This window comes from Puma concolor, chromosome A2 (genome assembly GCF_028749965.1).
Source record: "Puma concolor isolate L17-30 chromosome A2, mPumCon1.1.hap2, whole genome shotgun sequence".
Lineage (NCBI taxonomy): Eukaryota > Metazoa > Chordata > Mammalia > Carnivora > Felidae > Puma > Puma concolor.
This window is the reverse complement of record NC_141668.1, coordinates 14,445,074-14,467,131: the sequence shown is the minus strand read 5'-3', so window position 1 is coordinate 14,467,131 and position 22,058 is coordinate 14,445,074. Positions and strand designations below refer to the sequence as shown.

The 22,058-nt window shown below is 37.0% G+C and overlaps 1 protein-coding gene across 7 annotated transcripts in view; it reads right to left on the bottom strand.

The window, feature by feature from the left end:
* The window catches only part of BRAF (B-Raf proto-oncogene, serine/threonine kinase), a 167,253-nt gene that overhangs the window by 47,793 nt on the left and 97,402 nt on the right, over nucleotides 1–22,058 (bottom strand). For all 7 annotated transcript variants that reach the window (XM_086688560.1, XM_086688551.1, XM_086688570.1 and 4 more), the window contains exons 4-9: nucleotides 21,452–21,555; nucleotides 20,499–20,601; nucleotides 15,606–15,754; nucleotides 14,521–14,640; nucleotides 8,117–8,276; nucleotides 990–1,026 (exon numbers count right to left, since the gene is read on the bottom strand). In XM_086688560.1, coding sequence (XP_086544686.1) covers nucleotides 990–1,026; nucleotides 8,117–8,276; nucleotides 14,521–14,640; nucleotides 15,606–15,754; nucleotides 20,499–20,601; nucleotides 21,452–21,555 — 673 coding nt within the window. The remainder of the gene's footprint in view (nucleotides 1–989; nucleotides 1,027–8,116; nucleotides 8,277–14,520; nucleotides 14,641–15,605; nucleotides 15,755–20,498; nucleotides 20,602–21,451; nucleotides 21,556–22,058) is intronic.

Sequence of the window (22,058 nt, the reverse complement as noted above, 5' to 3'; positions counted from 1 at the left end):
ATACAATGCAGGGTTTTCATTGAGGCAGATTCACAGGTATAGAGAAACATAACACAAGATGACTTACACAATGCTTATTCAATATAAAATATCTTTAAAGTCTGGGTTCAGGTATTTTGAAGATAAAGCAGTTCACAGTGAGGAGACCGACTCTCAAAAAGGTAAACAGGTATTACAGGTCCTCTTTTTTAGAGAGAAAATACTTGAAAAAGTAAGCATTAAGGACCACCTGGAAGAAATCTTCAAGACAGTTCCAAATACCATTTTGTGGAAAACATTGTATAGGGATAAAATCTTACTTAAAAAGTAAGCAATGTTTTCTTATGTCCCCAATTTTTAGAGTGCTAGAGTGAACATCTGATAAAGCAATCTCCATTCAATTTCTCATTTACTTCTTTTATTTACTGGACTAATAAGAGGACAACATGCTTTCTTTCTATAAGGGTTCATTTTGTATAAGGTACATTCCAAACCCTTCCAGAAAGCTGAAGAGGCTGACAATGTCCAACAAACGGAGATGTTGTGACAGGCAATCTAAGGGATTCTTCACAAGAATGACTTAGGAAAATCAAGTGTTAACTGACCCTAAGCTCAATCATTAAGTATGATGAGTGGTACTAGTTAGAGTTTCCTCCCAAAGGGAAGTTAGCACCTCTAGTTTTAGAGATAGTTAGGAATCAGTAAGGTGGGTAAGATAGTTGATGGTCTGTCTTTGAGGATAACAACATTTTAAAATTGTAGATAGTACATTTAAGATTCCCTTTTATGTCTTCTCTTTTTATCTACTCATCTTATAAATCAGTTAAAATTTTACCAGAGATGAATGATAAATAATAAAGAAAACTAAAAAAAAATTTGGGGGTTTTCCCTACACATTTTTCTCTGTGTCTGTGTTTCATGAAAGAAGCAAATATAAAGGAGACAAGCAGCAAAGCAATTGCATTTTTCCCTGATTTTTTTTTTTTTTTTTAATTGAAATCACTACTTACCTCCATCACTACGAAACCCCTGGTCTCTAATCAAGTCCTACAAATAAACAGTAATGGATATTTATTCAAAGCATATGGTAAGAAAGTAATAACAACACTGAACTTTCCACTAACCATTAACAGAAAGGTTAATTCAACATAATACCTGTCATACAATTACTTCACAAAAGAATATGAAATTAGGGAACATAAGATAAACATTTTGAAGCCCTTGTCAACCTAACCCCTATATTGAAGGGATTATTAGTCCTAATCAAATGTTGAAATCCCTTTCAGGCCATTCAAAACCAATGGCTACATCAATTCTTTTTTTTTTTTTTTTTTAACGTTTATTTACTTTTGAGAGAGAGGGAGACACAGAATCTGAAGCAGTTTGATTACAATCAAAATACAGATGCGTAAGGAAACACTAGAGGGGAAAAAAAATCAAAATGGCTCTAATAGGGTTTTGTTAAAGTTTGTCTTTATTATTAAAACATATCTTCCTACAACAGACAATACTGGGTGATGGGGAGCGAAAAGTCTACTGGCAACGCGATGCACTTTGGACATTGATAGGTGGGACTTAGTATGTTTACCCAGTTTAAATAGGAGGGCCTGAACGGCCCCAAATGTCTCTAAACAGGCTCAAAGGCTCTTTGCAAACAGGCAGCTTTTTGTTTCTAGTCTAGAATAAATTCTTTACAAATGCATTTCCATCATGTGTAATGTATTATATAAAGCCTTTGCCATCTTCTACAGAATAACCAACAAATATACATCTGCCAACAATGTGCTAGGTGTTAGGGGCTGCATGGCTACCAATAAATATAAAATCCTTGTGGTCTCACTAACTTTCTGTGTTCTTGAGGACTTGTAATCTAAGTGGAAGAAAGATGTACAAACATGGAAATGAAATGATAAAAGAATAATAGCTTAAGAAAACAATAAAAGAGGTGCCAAAGTTGCTTAGTTAACTGCCAGACAAATAGTATGGGTGAAAAGACTCCTGGTGCCACACGAGTTCAAAGGATAAAGAACTGTTAAGACCTCACTGTGGAAGCATTTCAAGAGAAGAGCTAGGAGTTGGGGGTAGATAGGAATGCAGGGGTGGAAAGAAGCAGAGGACCACCTACATTTTTTTTTGTTAAAGTAGGCTCCACACCCAGCTTGGAGCACAACTGCAGGGCTTGAATTCACGATCCCGAGGTCAAGACCTGAGCTGAGATCAAGAGTCTGACGCTTAACTGACTGAGCCACCCAGGTGTCCCAGAGAGGAACTTCTAGACACAAAGAACCGCAAGACAAAGGCAAAAATGCCACATCCCTTTCCTTTTTGCTTCACCAACCTGTAACTCCCCACAACCAGGGATCAGCCACCTCTGGCTTTCTCCGCTCTTACTGCTAATTACACCATAAACTTCTATTTTTCAATCTGTTCCTAAAGCTTTTTGACAATCTTTTCACTTATTCTAGGTTAAAGAGGATCTTCTAGTATCCCAATACTGGCTATTTCCAACTCTCCCTCATCTCCTGTAGCTCCTTTTGTTACTTATATCTCTTCCCTTTAGCATGATAGAGGAAACAGAAGCCTGTCCCTATATTAACAAGTATTTGCACAGTAGCGTTAGCTATAATTTCTGAATTCTTACTATGTGCATAATAAACATTTTCAAACCAACAAAAGAGGTAGATACGGCTAGGTTCAAGGTTAAGGCATTTGCCCAAGGTCATACAGCCTGTAAAGAGCTGCAGAGCGAGCTATGTCCATCTCTAATTCCTCACAGCCTCTGAGGAATATCGTTTCCACGTTTAGGAACTGGACTATATCAATTATTCCCTCTCTTGTTATTTTCAACCTCTCTCTTCACTTGCTTCTTCCCCTCAAGTTACAAACATGCTGAAGATTCTCACATTAAAAACAACTGTCCTTCAACCCTGTTTTAATCTATGGCCCTTACATTATTCCTTTAGAGCCAATCTTCTCAAAAGTGACACTTACCCCCACACCTTCATCAGCCTTGCTCTCCTCCGCTGGCCCTCTAAAACAGCTCTCAGTGAAGTCAAAGTGACATTTTAATTGTTCAGTAGTCATTTTCAGTCCTTATCACATGTGAGTCTCAGTGGCAACTAACATCAACTACTTCAGCATTCTTCAATTCCCTTTCTGCCCTTTGGGGTGACACTACTCTCTCTTACTTATGTAAAGTTAGACTTGGGAAGAAGAGCTCGTAAAAGGCACAGAAAAGGACAGTCTTTGCCCGGACCTCAAAATGTTAATAATATTCAGTGGGGTTGCATATTCTACCTTCTTTTCAATTTGCATGTAGTCTTTGAGTAGTATCATTTACACCCATGGTTTTAATTGAGAAATATGCTAATTATTCCAAAATCTGTTATCTCTACTCAAGGTCCTTATATTCAACTGCCACTGGACTTCTAAACCAGTAAAGTCCCTCAGACAACTTAATGTCAGTATGTCCAAAATAAAAGTTACCATTTTCATTTCTATAAGACCTGTTCTTCTTCCTTTGGTATCTCCTATACTACTGAATGGAATGAATACTGTTTACCCAAGCCAGAGAAGTGTGGACATTATCTTCTAGATCTCATCTCTTTCATTTCTTTCTACTACTCTACAGAACAGTAGTTAAACATAAGCAAGAAAGACCAGGTTTTACCCCATTTCAATCATTTATCAGCAATGTGATCTTGGGTAAGTTTCTTAACCTCTTCAAATAGAATTTTCTCAACAGTAAAATAAGGATAAAAATAGTACTTAATCCATGAGTGTTTATGAGGACTCCGCTATGTAGGGGAGCCTGGGTAGCTCAGTCGGTTAAGCATCCGATTCTTTGTTTCAGCGCACGTCATAATCTTATGGTTCTGTGAGTTCGAGCCCTGAGTCAGGCCCTGCACTGACAGTGTGGAGCCAGCTTGGGATTCTCTGTCTCTCTCTCTCTCTCTCTCTGCCCCCCCCCCCCCCACTCACGCTAGCTCTGTCTCTCTCAAAATAAACAACCTTAAAAAAAAAAAAAATTTATGTAAAGCACTCAGTATAGTACTTGGCATATAGTAAGCATTCATAAACAGTAGCCATTTTTGATACCATTCCTAACAATCTTGCCTTCTAAATCTCTCGTGAACTCACAATATTCTTCCAAAATACAGAGCTGAGCTCTTCCTCTCCCACTCAAAAGTTTTCCAGACTCCCTACTACCAGCAACCACAGAAACCTTAAAGACTTGACAATGCCTTTAAGTATGGACTCTACCTACCTAGTTTTGTCTTCTTTTCCCTACTCTTCTCCTGAACCAGAAACTCCTACAATGTGCATTATTAATTACATCCTAAGTAAAGGTACTTCCATATTTTTTGCATGTACTATTTCTTTAACAAATGCCCTTTCTTCTTAAAACCCCCACCTAGTGAATTTAATGAACTCCTACGCATTCATCTTTTATAATGTGGCTTAAATGTTGTCCTTTCTCTGTTAAATACAGTGATAAACTCTACCCTGGGGCATATAGGATTATCACCCTCTTCTATAAACTACCGCTATATATTTTTGCATCTATTTATACATCTGATTCATCCATTAGACTGTGACCTCTTTGAGATCACAGACTATGTGCTAATTCACCTTTAATTCCCAATTCTGACAGTGCCTATCCCAGAGTCAGCATTGCCAAGTATGTCAAAAAGAAGTTAAAAAAAACTTATTTACTAGAATAATAAATGATAAATAATGATTGGATCTGAATGACTGAAATTGAATGAAAATGCTAAAGCATTTATATATTATCTTATAATCAATGGAAGTCAATGAAAGTTCTGGAACAAGGAAACAGATGATGGCAGAGGTATAAAAAAAATTATTCGGACACTAACATAAAGAATGGAAATGGATAGAGAGAAACCAATGGCAGGAAATCCATTTAGGAGATTAATTAATTCAAATAAAGAAATATGGGCTCAGAGGGTGGTAGTAATGAGAACAAATTTGAGATGCATTACCAAAGGAAAAGTTGATACCTTATGACTATTTGGTTAAAAGGAAGGAAGAAAAGTCAAGTTATAAAGATGATACGCCAAATATTCAAGCCTCAGAGAACAGAACAGTAACACTAAGAGGAAAAGTCTAGAGGGAAACAGTCTAAAATGATGTTAGTACTGAAAGGAAAACTGGATATAACTTTTTTTTTTTAATTATTTATTTTGGGGCACCTGGGTGGCTCAGTCGGTTAAGCATCCGACTTCAGCTCAGGACATGATCTTATACTTTGTGGGTTCGAGGCCAGTGTCGGGCTCTGTGCTGACAGCTCAGAGCCTGGAGCCTGCTTTGGATTCGGTGTCTCCCTCTCTCTCTCTGCCCCTCCCCTGTTCGTGCTCTGTCTCTCAAAAATAAACAAATGTTTAAAAAAAAATCGTTTAAAAATTTTTTTTTAATTTATTTTGAGAGAGGGTAGGGGCAGAGAGAGGGAAGGAGGGAGAAAGGATTCCAAGCAGGGTCCATGCTGACAGCAAGCACAGAGTCTGACAGGGGGGCTTGAACTCACAAACTGTGAGATCATGACCTGAGCCAAAATCCAGAGTCAAAAGCTTAACTGGACTGAGCCATCCAGGTACCCCAAGATAGCTACAATTTTGAACATAATGAGAATAGACCTAATTTAGAAATAAGATTTGGTTTCTTATTTCACAATCTCATTATTCCCATATTTCCCTCTCCTACTATTTTCTTTCTTTGTATTCAGGCCTACCTAGACCTTATTAGTTGAGAAAAATTAATATTAGGCAAAGGCCACTTAAAATAAATCCAATAAAAATAGAGAAAAAAATCTCATAGTAAAAAGTGGGAAGGATGTCTGGAATTTGGAAACTCATCTTGAAAAATGAAATTAAAATTTATAATAAAGATTTTCTTTTATATTTAATAAATTTTAAGTTACAATTTCAATATGCTAATTATCAGAACACAGGAATCACGTTTTTTGTTGTTCATAATACGAAAGCTATAGCACCAACTGAAATCCTCGTTTTCATATTCATCTTTTACATAGCAAGCATAATCATTTTTATAAAAATTTTAGAGGGTTTCATCAATTCCCTGAAGGGCCTCTAACAATCCTTTGATATTTAAATCATTTTCATTTGAAGAACCTATTATATTGTCATCTCTAAGGATCTTTTCTATTGTTACCTGGACTAATTTAATTCTACTGTATCCTTATTTTTCAATGGCTTTTTGTAATTTCAGTAGTTCTCCAAAGTCATTTTTCACTATCTTTATAAAATCTTTAAATCTTTTCTTTCTTTCTTTTTTTTGCCAGATTTGCAATCAATTTGCATTATATTTTCATTGAAATGTTGGATAATGATGTATGGGGGTTGGAATGCAAACTGGTATTAGATGGGGAAGGATATCTGAGTGGGGACTAATACTAAAGTAGCCTGTTAATAAGTGAATATTTTCCTGTTAGGAAAATTTTTGCTTCTCTACTCAACTTTATATAACTAGGAAGACTCACATAAGGAACGCCTGTATAATGAGAACAACTCCTATCTTCTAACACACACACAAAACCACCTCACTAATTTTAGTACCCTGTTTATGTGGGGAAATAGTTTTTTAACTTCCGTTTTAAATATAATTAGTTTCCAAGGCAAACAAGGTTGGCAGCTTTTGTTTTGTTGCTTATTACAGAGATTAGGAATAACTTACACTCTTTATCTGAAAGCACAAATTCTGGGAGAAATGACACCTAATTCCAAGATCAGGACCCCCATCCCACCACAGCTCAGGTAGTAAGAGCACATTATTCTCTTCTGTAACTCAATTACTGGATTATTTTGTAAATAAAGTTTTATGAGAATAAAGCCTCACCCATTTGTTTATAAGGTATTATCTCTGCTTTCACACTACAATGACAAAGTTCAACAGCTGTCATCAGAAATCATATGACCCACGAGCCTAAAATATTTACTTTTATTTTCTTTTTTTTTTTTAAATTTTTTTTTTTTTTTCAACGTTTATTTATTTTTGGGACAGGGAGAGACAGAGCATGAACGGGGGAGGGGCAGAGAGAGAGGGAGACACAGAATCAGAAACAGGCTCCAGGCTCTGAGCCATCAGCCCAGAGCCCGACGCGGGGCTCGAACTCACAGACCGCGAGATCGTGACCTGGCTGAAGTCGGACGCTTAACCGACTGCGCCACCCAGGCGCCCCTAAAATATTTACTTTAAGGAAAGTCTGTTGGGGCGCGTTGGTGGCTCAGTCGGTTGAGCGTCTGACTTCAGCTCAGGTTATGATCTCGTGGTTCACGAGTTCAGGTGTCTCACGAGTTTGAGCCCTGCATTGGGCTCTGTGCTAACAGCTCGAAGTCTGATCCTGCTTCGGATTCTGTGTCTCCCTCTCTCTTTGCCCCCTCCCCTGCTCACATTCTGTCTCTTTCTGTCTCTCAAAAATAAATAAATGTTAAAAAGAAAAGAGAAGAGAAGAGAAGAGAAGAGAAGAGAAGAGAAGAGAAGAAAAGAAAAGAAAAGAAAAGAAAAGAAAAGAAAAGAAAAGAAAAGAAAAGAGAGTTCGAGCGCCACACCCGGCTCTGTGCTGACAGCATGGAGCCTGCTTAGATCCTCTGTCTCTATTTCTCGGCCCCTCCTCCACTTACCCTCTCTCTCAAAAATAAACATTTAAAAAAAAAAAAGTAAGGAAGGTAAAAAGTAGCTTTGCATATCTTGTACATAAAGTAATGATTAGTCCTAAAGGGTTATTTAACTTAAAACTGTACTTTTAGAAATTTAGATACAGATTTCAAATTGATCCAAATAGAAAAGCTGCAATGGTACCCTTATTTCTTTACCATGAAATGGCCAAGGGACTATCTATTAAATAAATGAAGATAAGACTTTTGCAGAAACAATATCACAAGGCAACAAATCCGAACAACTCCACAATTTGGCATCAGTTAAGTATTAATACCATCAGAGAAGATGACAAGTTTTTTCTGATCACTAATTCACGAAGTCAATCACCTAATGACTGTGACACTTGAAAGATGGCACTTATTTCTGATCTATATTATAAATGTAGCAGAAAAAGAAATATAATTGAATTTTTTTAGTTCTAATAACGCTGGATACTTACATCAATATTGACAGGTTCTATTGTATTTATATGCACATTTGGAGCTGATGAGGACCGGTCTCGCTGTCCAAATTGATTTCGATGATCTTCATCTGCTGGTCGGAAAGGCTGTGGAATTGGAATGGATTTTGAAGGAGACGGACTGGTGAGAATTTGGGGCCTGGAAAAATCAAGTCATTGAAAGATAAGATTCAGAGCAACTTTAAAGAGATAAAAACAAAAAATGGGTGATCTAAAGATTTCCTTGTTTTCATATTCTCAATAAAATCTTTACAGCATTAAAAACCCAGCAGTAACGGTGTTTAAGAAACTAATATATGCCTATAATTAATACTGAAGAGCTGCTTTTGCTGAAGCAGACCCTCTAGGGACGATTAATGACAAGAACACTGATTCTTATCCAAGAACTCCAGGGAAATCTAAAAATGGCTAGAAATTACCTGTAGTTAATCAGCTAAAGAAACTCTTTAAAGTTACACAAAAATCTCTAAATACTAGAGATTGACTGAATAAAATCTATTTTTTTCTACCTTTGCCATTTCTAGATACTAAAATGGAATTTTTATGCAAAGTATTAGGAAATTATGTTTTGAAAATACACCTGTGGATTCCAGGACCTGGAAGATGTATCTGTTGCTTTACACAGAGTTAAATTAAAATCTTGAACAATAGCAAAAGACCATTTGCACATCCAAAAGATGATCCTTATAGTGTCAGCCTCTCATATTTTATCATTCTTACCGTGTCCAATAATTAAGAGATGCAAGAGAATCAAGTAATAAGCATTAAAGCAAATCTTCTTTAAAATTGCTTTTGATGAAATCATCAAAATAGGTGACAGTGATCTATTTTGTTACTGTAGATAAATAACAAATTCTACGATCTCTCATTGCCCTGAAAGGAACCTCACACTCACAAAGCACACTCAAATTTTGTGAATAGACTGTAAATACCTGTGAGTAGTCTAGGCTCCTCAGAAAGAATATCCAAGGGAGCTGGGAAGGGTAAGTATCATGTGAAAGAAAAGGTATGGCTGTCCTGATGAGCTCCATCAAGACCAATGAATGATGCAGTGCTCACAGCCTCTCTACAAAGACTGGTATCATTTCACCCCATTTATTTTATTTTTTCCTTTTATTTTTTTTAATGTTTGTTTATTTTTGAGAGACAGAGCACGAGTTGGGGAGAGGCAGAAAGAGAGGGAGACAGAGAATCCGAAGCAGGCTCCAGGCTCTGAGCTGTCAGCACAAAGTCCAACGCGGGGCTCGAACCCACATACTGCAAGATCATGACCTGAGACAAAGTCGGATGCTTAACCGACTGAGCCATCCAGGTGCCCTCATTCCACCCCATTTAATATGCAAACTCTATAACTAATCATCATTTTTTATTGGTTATTAAGACACAGCCAAAATGAAAATGTGGAGGGAATAAAAAGACATTTTGTGAGGAGACAGGTTTAGGAAAGTACGGGAAGAAAAAAATAGTAGAAAAGGTTTGAAAAGCCAAAGCCAAATAGTGACAAAAAGATTTTTTTTTTCCCCTAAGGTTCTGAATAAAGCATTTTAACAAAATCTGAACCCCACCCATTTATTGTTTTACTCTTTGAAGTACGCTATCAAAGGTAGGGAAAGAAATTTTGAGCTTATTTGTTCATACTCAGTCCACTTGTAACTGAAATAAAAATAATAAAATATTATGTAGTTTAAAGACTTGGTTATCACCCACTGAAAATTACAGGTTAAGACTGATGGACCTGGCCTTAAGAAAATTTTTATTGTCATTATTGAAAAAAAATTTTTTTTTCAACGTTTTTATTTTATTTTTGGGACAGAGAGAGACAGAGCATGAACGGGGGAGGGGCAGAGAGAGAGGGAGACACAGAATCGGAAACAGGCTCCAGGCTCTGAGCCATCAGCCCAGAGCCTGACGCGGGGCTCGAACTCACAGACCGCGAGATCGTGACCTGGCTGAAGTCGGACGCTTAACCGACTGTGCCACCCAGGCGCCCCATTTTTGAAAAATTTTTAATTTGTGACAGAGCTTTCTTTAATTTTGCCTTAGGCAGCCAATATATGGCTTTTGCTAAGGGATTTTGAGAACAGGTAAAAGAATGTAAAAATAACAAATGGTTTTTAAAAAAAGTTTTGGAAAGTGTACCTACTTTCAAAAAACTATAGTCTAATTTAAAGTCTCAAGGCAACTGCATACTTTAAGTTAGGACTTAAATGTGGAAAAAGCCTGAATTAACTACAGTTGTACAGGGCATTCTAATTAACCTAATATAATGGATCAATCTAATATAATTGATCTGATGCAGGCATTAAGTGACAGCAAGTCATTTTTGAAAGTTACTGAATTAAGACTATGACTGCAACATGTAGTCTATAACAAAGCAGAAACATGTATTCAAAGGGCATTGGTTCAGAAGTAGGAGAAACGAAAACCAGGATTTAATCTGATAAATTTTATTATCTAAAAAAATGGATACATAAGAAAGTGACGATGTCTGCCTATTCACAAAATGAGAAAGACTATATTTGGCAGCTGGTATCTAACATCACCCAGTGGAGGGCATATGGTGGTCCATGAAATCAATTTACCTAGCATTGATGCCCAGTGTATTATAATTTTGTGAGAAACTTCAAGTTATTATATCCTAATGTCATTAAACATCTGAGCCATGTCCTTTTTTTTTTTTTTTTTTTTTTTTTTTTAAGTTTATTTGGAGCAAGAGAAAGAGAGCACAAAAGGAGCATGGGCAAAGAGAGAGAATACCAGTCTCTGCTCTGTTAGTGCAGAGCCCGAAATGGGGCTTGATCTGACGAACTGCGAGACCATGACCTGAGCTGAAATCAAGAGTTGGATGATTAATCAACTGAGCCACCCAGGTGCCCCTGAGCCATGTGCTAATCCCATGCTTAACAAAAGCAATCTTTGGATTATAATTTGGTTTCTCAAAAATATCTTCCAACAGTGGAGTGCTGGTCCATCCAACACAAGAACTCTGGTCTATACAACAGCTATATTTCTCAAAGAAATGAATTACCTAGAATTTTGATTCAGTCTTTTCTAATTCTGGTTACTCTAAACGAGTGTATCTCTAACTCTCATCATTTCTGGGGACTGATAAAATTGAATTTCCACACTAGGGCATCTTTACCCGGACCAACACAATTTATACCCAGTGAAGTATGTTGGCAGCCAGTAACTGGCTTTCTCCTAATGACACCTCTACCTATCTTGTTGCAAACCTCTTTAAAGCAGTATCAGATTAAAAATAAAAAATTTTTACCTCTAACACTCTTCAGCAAATTACCACTTAGTTTAGATCTTATTTTCAATCTGGAATATTAAAAGTTGTGGGGGGGGGGGTGGGCGCCTGAGTGGCTCAGTGGGTTGAGCATCCGACTTCGGCTCAGATCATGATCTCACAGTTCACAAGTTTGAGCCCCGTGTCGGGCTCTGTGCCGACGGTGCGGAGCCTGGAGCCTGCTTCAGATTCTGTCTCCCTCTCTCTGCCCCTCCCCTGCTCACACTCTGTCTCTCTCTCAAACACAAATAAACATTAAAAAAAAAAAAAAAAAGAATATTCAAAGTTTTGGCGCCTGGGTGGCTCAGTTGGTTAAATGACTGACTTCAGCTCAGGTCATGATCTCACAGTTCCTGAGTTTGAATCCAGTATCAGGCTCTCTGCTGTCAGTATAGAACATGCTTCGGATCCTCTGTCTCCTCTCTCTGCCTCCCCCAACCCCTCTCAAAAACAAACGGTAAAAAAAAAAAAAAGATTAAAAGCTTTGAAGCAATGTGACTCCTTCTGTTCAGCAATATGTAAATTTTATTTTAAAAAAAAAATTTTTTTTTTTCAACGTTTATTTATTTTTGGGACAGAGAGAGACAGAGCATGAACGGGGGAGGGGCAGAGAGAGGGAGACACAGAATCGGAAACAGGCTCCAGGCTCTGAGCCATCAGCCCAGAGCCTGACGCGGGGCTCGAACTCACGGACCGCGAGATCGTGACCTGGCTGAAGTCGGACGCCCAACCGACTGCGCCACCCAGGCGCCCCTGTAAATTTTATTTTTTAAAGTTTATTTATTTATTTTAAGAGAGAAAGAGTACGACCAGGGGAGAAGCAGACAGAGAGAATCCCAAGCAGGCCTCATGCTGCCAGTGCAGAGCCTGATGTGGGGCTCGACCCCACAAATTGTGAGATCATGACCTGAGCCAAAACCAAGAGTTGGTCACTTAACTGACTGAGCCACCCAGGGGCCCCAGCAATATGTAAATTTTAAAAAGCTGACTTTTTATACATTCACACATTCCATAACATTTTTAAAAAGCAGAAAAGGAGGTACCTCTAACTTTTAATTCAAAACTGGGCAATGTATCACTTCTCCAATATGTCTTGGTTACATCCATTATTCTATGTGCTTCATGACCACTAGAATTATTATAAAGACTATTAACATAATGCAAAGGAGCAGCAATACAGAACAGGATTGGCTTCTATCTTTTCACAGGCATATACAGACACTTGTGACATAAAAGCATCAGGGAAACAAAAGTTTGAATATCTTTTTTATCATTTGCTCAAGACCAGAAGGTACTACAGTTTGGTTATACATAAAATACTCATGGCATAGGCAAATGGTTTCTCAATTTTAAGACAGCATCCCTTCACTGAAAGGCACCTGCCCTGGATCATTACCATTATAAACCTTCAGAGAAACCAAGTTAATTTCATTATGGTGTTCTGTAACTCTGCTCATAGAACTAGGACCTGCCACTGGAAAGGCATCATGGTCTACAGAACTGTCAGGAGTAAATACCATAGCCAGAAGGTTAATTAAAAATAAAAACAAACAATAACACTTAGATCTCCTAAGGAAGACACAGGTGCAAAGAACTAATGATAGAGACAGCAGGAATAAAATGACTCCACTAGAGCAGGTAACTGTTATGACCTGACTAAATAAATAAATGCTTGCATTTTCTAGTGTTTCTAAGTAGATAAAAATACAGTCCTTAATACAAATCTTTAGTAAATTTTCTAGCCTATGAAACCTCTAGAAAGGTTGGCTTTGTAAAATTACAGGTCTCTTGGGATTATCCACTTACTGTCTTCTCTCTCTAGGTAGAAAAAATAGCATTACCTTGTGAAGAGAGGAAGGAAGTAGGGTTCAAACTGACAATAAATATTTCTGATCTTAACTATCTCTGGAATATTATAAGAGAGAATGCCATGTGAGGACTTTATTTTTTTTTTAACCATATGCTCCAAATATAGTATAATTTATTCTGCCTCAAACCCAACAAAGAGTATGCAGACATATATAAGAAATTCTCCAACAAAATACTAATATCTATTAAACTCATCATCTTTTTTCTTTTTTTTCCTACTATGAAGCTTGAATATATGATGCCTTTATATTATCTTTAAAGTCAGTTTTCTCATTTATCCTCCACAACTAACAATACTATTAATTTTTTTCCTTACACTTTGTGCATATCCATCCCTTCTCCATACAGCCCACTTCAAGTCTTTATTGCCACTCACTGTCTCCACTATGAACAGCATCTGAGTTGGCCTTCTTCACCCTAGACATTTCTCCATCAATCCATCTCTCATTGCTACGTGGTGATCCCTTCCTTAAAATCATTTTGACCAGCCAGTTCTCTGCTCAAAAACTACCTCTTCCCCCTCTTGTGTTAAGTCTTAAGCCTAAATTCTAGTCTGAATTTCAACACCCTTCATTATTTGGGTTTACACATGTTACTTATCAACTTAGATTAGCCTCCGTTCACTGTCTCTCAAATCTACCATCCCACCACCCATCATCATGCTTTTTATTCCCTGGGCTCATCCACATTCTAGAATTCATATCCCATTTCTTCACTAAATGTTCTTGACTATACTCACTATTCTCTCTTCTATGGTAAACATGGTAATATTTATGTCCTTCTCACATCACTTAAAATATTATGTCATAAATTGCAGACTATTTTTAAATTGTTTGCCATTGTCTCATTGGTTTAATGCTGCTTTTCTAAATGGGAATCACAGACTTCTATATTTGATATTACCTAGTAAAGTGATGAGCACAAGGCAGGAACTCTAAATGATCTGCTGCTTGATTTTTTTCCAAGGCTGGTCCTGAAAGAGTCTAAGTCAGTTTTAATCCCATGTACCTTTACCGAATTCATGTGCATTTGCCTGATGTGATAAAATTGTGTACATCTGCCTGTGTGATCATTCATTTGTCTGATGTGATAAAATAAGTTACTTGGAGAAAAATCCTTGATTTAACAGTCCAAGTGTTGGAAAGGTTCATAATTAACCAAAAGATCCAAAAGAAACCAGCTCAAGTAGCATTGTTATTGAACAGCAGGAGTCAAGTCATACCCAGTAGAATCGGAGGGGGGGGCAGAAGGGGACGATCCAGACGTTAGGGCAGTCTCTGCTATGGAGGCCTCCTCCTGTGGTATTGGGTGGTGTTCAAAGAACTTGGAGACAAACAGCAAACTGTGAGGCAAAAACAAAAACAAAACAAAACAAACCTAACTTGTGCAAAACCCAGAAGCTTCACACACCAGAATACATTATAGAGTGAACAGAAATATTTGAGATCAAATTCCACTTTCAGAAATGACTGTTAAATTCAATTAGTCGTTTTTTGCCTAAAGGCTTATTTATAAAAAATTATATTGCACTTTGAAAGGCAAGCTTATAATCTAGAACTAATTGTTCTATCCAGCAAATTTCTATATATTAGAGGGGAAAAATCATGCTTTATGGTTAAAGAATTAGAAGAAAATGTATCAACTGCTAAGTTAGATTACATCAAATGTACTTTAAAGTACAGAGTTGAATTCTCTTTGCTCAAGTGATCAAGCAAAGTAATAAGACCTTAACGGTAGTAGCAGCAGCAACAACAACAAAAAAGATTACAATAGACTCAGTCTAATCTATTAGAGAAACTGTGGCATAAAGCAAATAGAAGTTTTAGAAAGATACGCTGGGTACAAAGATTTTATATCTTACTTTCAAATAAACTGGGCGGGGGAGGTTGAAGGAGAGAGAGAGAGAGAGAGAGACCGAAAGAGAGAAAGAGAGAGAGAACACACATAATTTACAAAATAGTGATAGGATCAGAATCTCTGATCTGTGATCCAAAAATATAATGGTTAACTTAGTTTAAATCACACCACTCTCCTCCCAAAAACCATCTATCAGTGATGTCTATGGGCAAGGGAACTTTATTCATTAGAAGAGAATATAACACATAAACGAAATGTACAGCTGAATCAGAGTTAAATTTGGGGGAGCAGTACTGGCTACGCTACATTGTATTCCCCAGCCACCCTTTTTTAATTCCCTGTAACTCTACTGGAAAGAAAACTCCCAGATTCTAAGATACTCGTTTCACATTAAGAAAAGTTAAATGTAAAATGGTAGATAGAAAAGAGACTTTTTTTTTTATTACTTACTCAAGTTGGTCATAATTAACACACATCAGTGGAACCTCTGTACTACAACGCTGGTGAAATTTATAACCACACGTTTGACAGCGAAAACCTTGGAAAAGCAGCTTTCGACAAAAGTCACAAAATGCTAAGGTGAAAAACGTTTTCCGTACCTGCAAAGTAAAAACATCAGAGAGCATTTTAAAAACTTGCAAGTATCTTTTTAGAAATCAACTTATTCACTCTCTTGCTTAAAATAACAAATCTTTAATATGTTCATATCATGAGAACTGCCTTACACACAAAGATATTAAAATGAAGACCAGGGGGTTCAAGGCAAGAGATGAACCATATGTACTTATCTCCCACTCAATATCCAATTTAGAAAACTCAGGAGTCAAGAAGATGGAAAGTGAATAAGAGACTGGAAACTATTTTCAACCTGACTCCATGAAAGCAGGTGTAGAGATAACAAGTAGAAAGAGGGAACAGGCGTGAAAGGAAGGGTGAGGACACACTGTAAAAACTGTACCACGAAAGAAGTGATGCTTGCTGCTGCTGACAGAACAAGAAACAATGGCATTTTACTTACTTACTTACTTACTTACTTATTTATTTATTTATTTATTTATTTATTTATTTATTTTTACATGGTGGGGTGGGATGGTATATTATTTAAAGGGGAACAAAAAGGTAACGTTGTAACACTACAAATGAGCTAATTCCCTATAAAATCAGTGATCAGTAAATGATGGCCGAGGTTGATAAAGCAAGGAACTCTGGCTTAAAGTTACTACTTAGTAATAGGAAAAAAAAAAAAAAAAAAAAAAAAAACACCCAAAGAGCTTTAAAACAGAAACGGACTAGGATACGGGATAGGAAAATCACCTAAAAGACAGTAAGAACCACTTTTAACAAATTATCAGTTAGAGGATTAGAATACCTAAATGGGTTTGTGAACATTCCTCTATGGGAAACTTAAGAACTCCATGTCAGAAGGCAAATGATCTACGACATGGGTCACATAATAAGAGCTGCGTCAGGGAGGCTCTATCCTGATAACCACTGAAGCCAGAAATTATTTTTAGAGTATTTGTTTTACATATAGAATAAGCAGAAAATATAAGAAAGATAAATACCGAAATGTTAACAGAGGCTATTTCAGAGTGGTGAAAGCATAGGTGACTATTTTGTCCTTTGTCTTTCCTATATGCCCTTAATTCATCTCAGTGTCTCAGACAGTTTTAATCACAAACAATAGTAAGAAGTATATTTTACATCATGACCCAGGACATACCTATATTCATATAACAGTATTTATGCTGACCATATATAATGTACATCAGAACTTTCTATTCCATGCAAATGCCTTTCATGAGCCAGTAAGTTTATTTCAATACCCACGGTATACCAAACTCTTTTCAATAAACATACATCTAGCAGGATAAAAAGATATTTAACAATAATGTCTCATCAGGAAAATGATATCTTGGCACATGATACATTCCAGCTTTTTGAGAACATTCAAGTGATTTCAAGAGTGGCTCTTGTTTTCTTCACCTAAAAAGGTCTATGTATCACTTTCTAGAGAATATAAAAGGCAACTACTTGTTTTTAGCTTTGTTACTTTTCCATTTGTCTCTGGATATGCAAGAAATTAGAAAACCTTTAACATTTATGTGGCCATTACTCGCCAACGTGAGGACTTTTTGTATTTCTCGCAGGATCTCAGAAGATAGAGCAGAGAAAAATACAAAACGTGTTCACAGGAATTATTTTATAGTCACCTGATCCTCTTTGCTAACCATTTCTCACTCATCTGATAATCTGTTCAGTTTCATGAAGCCCTAATTTCTTTTTTCATTAATCTACTCACTTGCAGTTTTTCTTCCTGTTACTGACTTCTACTTGAAACCTACGTGTACCAGGCTGTTTGTGTATGTACAGAAGAAAAAAACACACAAGGCAAGAGGGGAGGAGGAAGGGAAGCAGAGGAATGGAAACGAGAAGCAAATGTGGGTACGCAGGAGTATAAATTGTGACATGTACCTGAATATGAGTATACTCTTGTCAATAAAAGTGGGCACGGGAAGGCAGATTTTCTACCTTTCCTGCCACTTCCACCCTGTCAGTTCCCAGGGATTTCTGGAACCCAGGCAAATACCAAAGGAACTGCTTTTATAACGGATTCTATGGAACCAGGAGGCATAAACAGCTATCCTCCAGTAGCCAGCAAGATCCAGCAGAGAGAAGCATAGAGAGGAATTCTTTCCCTTTCTTAAACGGAATGCAGGCTTTTCCTGTCTCTACATGGCACTCACAGCAACTGTTCTAAAACACAAATCCATTCCCAGGTCTCCCCTGTTTACAAGCATTCAATTTCCAATTATTTTGGAGAGAAGTCCGGTCTTTAACATGCCTTACAAAGACTCCCACGAGCTGGACTCGTCTTACTCTAGCCCTAACTCTTGCTGCACTGTAACCACTCCCTCTCCAATTTGATTCCATACCCCCTGAACTTCTTTCAGAGCTTGTAAGCACCATGCTTTTACACTGTTCCTTCTGTTGAGAGTATTCTTCCCTCATCCATTGGGCCTTAGCTTAGATAGTTCTTCCTTTGGGAAACTTTCCTGATCCTCCAAGGCCTGGTTAGGAGTCTCTACTCTGTGCATCTACTGTACTTTATACATACACGGTAATTAAGAGTGTTTATGAAATGTTCTATTGAATCATCTGTCTCTCTACTCTAAGGCAAGGATATTGTTTTTCTCATTCATTGTTATATCCCCAGATCAGAAACAGTGGTGGTAAGTGGAAAGTTCTCAATAAATATTTACTGGCAAGTCTCCAACTGTGTTGTGAGGATTTTTATACTCTGCAGTTTGTTTTCATTATTCTCTTGTGGCAAGGACCTTCCCGAGGCACTACTTTAACATTAGATTTTTCACCTCCTCTTAACTGATTTCTAGCTAAGAAGAATAATTAAGAAAAAGAGTAGTAATCTTGTGAAATGTAAGCTCTACTGTTTTGGGATCCTAAAAACTTAAAATTATCTTCAGATTTATCCACTCCAAATTCTACAAATTAAAAAAATAATAAATAGTAATGAACTTGCTAGGTCATCATTACAAAACTACTTGCTACATAGTAAATCTGACTGACAACATTCATCAAAAAGATGCCTTATTTATTGGGGCACCTGGGTGGTTTAGTGGGTTAAGCCTCTGACTTCAGCTCAGGTCATGATCTCGTGGTCCACGAGTTCAAGCCCCACGTTGGGCTCTGAGTTGACAGCTTAGAGCCTGGAGCCTACTTCAGATTCTGTCTCGCTCTCTCTCTCTCTGCCCCTTCCCTGCTCACTGTCTGTCTGTCTCTCTCTCTCTCTCTCAAAAATAAGTAAACATTTGGGGTGCTTGGGTGGCTCAGTCAGTTAAGCATCTGACTTCGGCTCTGATCATGTTCTCACGGTTTGTGAGTTCAAGCCCCACGTCAGGCTCTGTGCTTACAGCTCAGAGCCTGGAGCGTGCTTCACATCTTGTGTCTCCCTTTCTCTCTGTCCCTCCTCCACTTGTGCACTGTCACTCTCTCTCTCTCAAGAATAAACAAGCATAAAAAATTTTTAAAATAAACATAAAAAAAAAGAAGTCTTATTTACTGAAGCACAAATTATTCACCACTAATGGAGCCCAGAAAGCACAAACCCCCAAGGAAATCAGCTCATCATTCATCTGCTTTAGGAGTCCAGCTGTACTGATCACCAAAGCACACGAGAAAGCACTGGATGCCCAAACATTAGCAATAACTATCCATCTAGAAAAATTAAACTCTTGTCAAAATTCCATATATAATAGAAAGTAAGAAGTGCATTCCTGCCTTACAGATCATTCTACTCTAGGCTTCTGCCTATCCTTTAGAGGGTAAGTTCTCAAACTCTGGGCACTATACCCTCATCACTAAGGTGGAGATGTCCCACATTCCAGGTCTCATGCTGGTGACACTTAGCTTAGGCTAGGTTCCAGCAAATGCAAACCCCAGATGAAGGGAGAGGTCCTCAAGGAGCGCTACTCCACTTCCATTAACTCATCCTTCAGAAACATTTACACAAGTGTATCAAGCTGTACACAAAAATTCTGTTTAGTCCTGTACAAAATAGATTTTAAAACCCCTTATATGTCTATTAATAGAGGATGGTTAAATATGGGCTATTATGCAATCACTATAAACACAAACCTAGGTGTACTGATGTGGCAAGAGATCTATGATACACTGTTGAATTTTTTTTTTCTTTAAGGTGAAGAATATCATACAGAATATGACTCCATATTTCATTTAAGGAAAGAATGGGAAGGGAAGGAAGGAAAAAAGAGAAAGGAAAAAACTTTGGGCTCACAGGTATAAGCACACATTTGTATATACAGGAAGAGTTTAGAAGAATACAAGATAACAAATGTTTACCCTCTTATTTTCATTTTTTTACTTGATATACTTCTGTACCATTCAAATTTTCTTTTTAGTTCTTTTTAAAAAAAAATTTTTTTTTTTTGAGAGAAAGAACATGCACGCGGGGGATGGGCAGAGAGAGAGAAAGCGCATCTTAAGCAGGCTCTACCTCACGACTGTGACATCATGACTGAGCTGAAATCAAGAAGTGGACGCTTAACTTACAGAGTCACCCAGGTGCCCCTTCTTTTTAGTTCCTTTTAATGAAAGTCATCTATTGCTTTTTCAAGTTAAAAAGAAAGTATATGATGAAAATAAAACTCTAGTTTAAATATGAAGTTTTTAAAGAACTGATTTTAACCTAGGTCAAATATCAATCCCTAAATAACTCATCCATATTGCATATTCCTTAAATAAAAACTCATGCACAAGAACCTGAACGTTTTTGACACTGAGAAAAAATGTACAAGTACATACAAAGTTGTGAGTTGTAAGTGGAACATTTTCCAACACTTCTACATGCAATTCCTCTCCGGTGAGCCAGGAGATATCAGTGTCCCAGCCAATTGGTTTCTTCTCTCTGAAAAGTGTAGACACAGCCTTTCTTGGTTAGCGTACCTAAAAATCTTCACATACCTCATGCTGAAGATATGAAAATTGGTTATTGAGGGGCTAGTAATGGTGAGGGAGGTTTGGCTCCCTAGTCTTCCATCGTTAGAAATTTAAATGGCAATAAATTAATTTTTAAGTTTACCCCAAATAAATGTATCACTCTTGGACAAACAGCAGGGTAAAGAGATGTACTCTTTTCTTCAAGTCAGCTCCAGAAAAGACCTACAACAGCAGAAAATTGATTGTTCCTAGGGTCCCCCCTCCAAAAAAAAAAAAAAAAAAAAAATCACAGGTACGGATTTATCTATCCATTCAAAAAAAAGTAAAAACTAAAAAAATAAAAACAGCACTCAAGGGACAACATGCCCCAAAAAGGATATTTTTTAAAAAACAGGATTCAAAATTTGGGGGGTCTTGGCACAATTTTAGACACTTTTTTGAAAGAAAAACAGTTTAATGTAAAATGTTAATTTTGATAAGCCTTTTGTGAAACTATGAATTTATATTAAAAATGGGCGTGGGGTAGAGTCCGTTATTCAAATAAGTCACACTCTAAATGGTTCAAAAATTTTAAGATTCTCCAACTCCAAATAAAGTCATTTGATCAGAATAACAAAATACTATAATCACACAAAACTGTCTAATGTTAATTCCTCAAAAGGCTGGCAAATTTTCTTTAGGCTTTTTTTTTTTTTTTTTCTAAACTTAAATTTTAACACCCTAGGTTTGGGTAAAGATGCTACAGAACACCCCAAAGTTCAATGTCTGAGGTTTTTCTGCCTTTTTAAACAAAATTTCACATCACATACAAACCATACCCATCCTGAATTCTGTAAACAGCACAGCACTCAGGGATTAGACCTCTCATCATCAGAGCTTTCTTTAGACTGTCCCGGACTGTAACTCCACATCTTGCAGGTACCTATAGTATCAGAAATATATAGTATGAGGTAAAAGGAATAAATTATATATTTTTTCGCATCATTTCATAAAGCTCAACACCTTACCTTTATAATACCTTTAAAATGTCATACGGATTACTATGTTAGATACAACATCATTTATAGAGCTAACTTAATATTAAAGGAAAGTCATGACTCAAGTATCTATTATTCACCAACTGAAAGCAAAACTGATTTTGTTTTTTATTAAGATTATGAAATATTTTGTACATAAAGAGAAAGTATAACAGATTCCTATATACCCACCACTGAGAAAGTCAACATTAAAGCAAAATCAATTAAAAACACTTTTTTAATTTGAATATAGCTGACACACATTACCTCAGTTTCAAGTGTACAACATAGTGATTCAACTTCTCTATACATTATGCTGTGCTCACAAGTATAGCTTACTATCTCTCACCATACAACATCAGAATAGTAATATTCCCTATGTCTTTCACCCCCATGACTTACTAGTTCC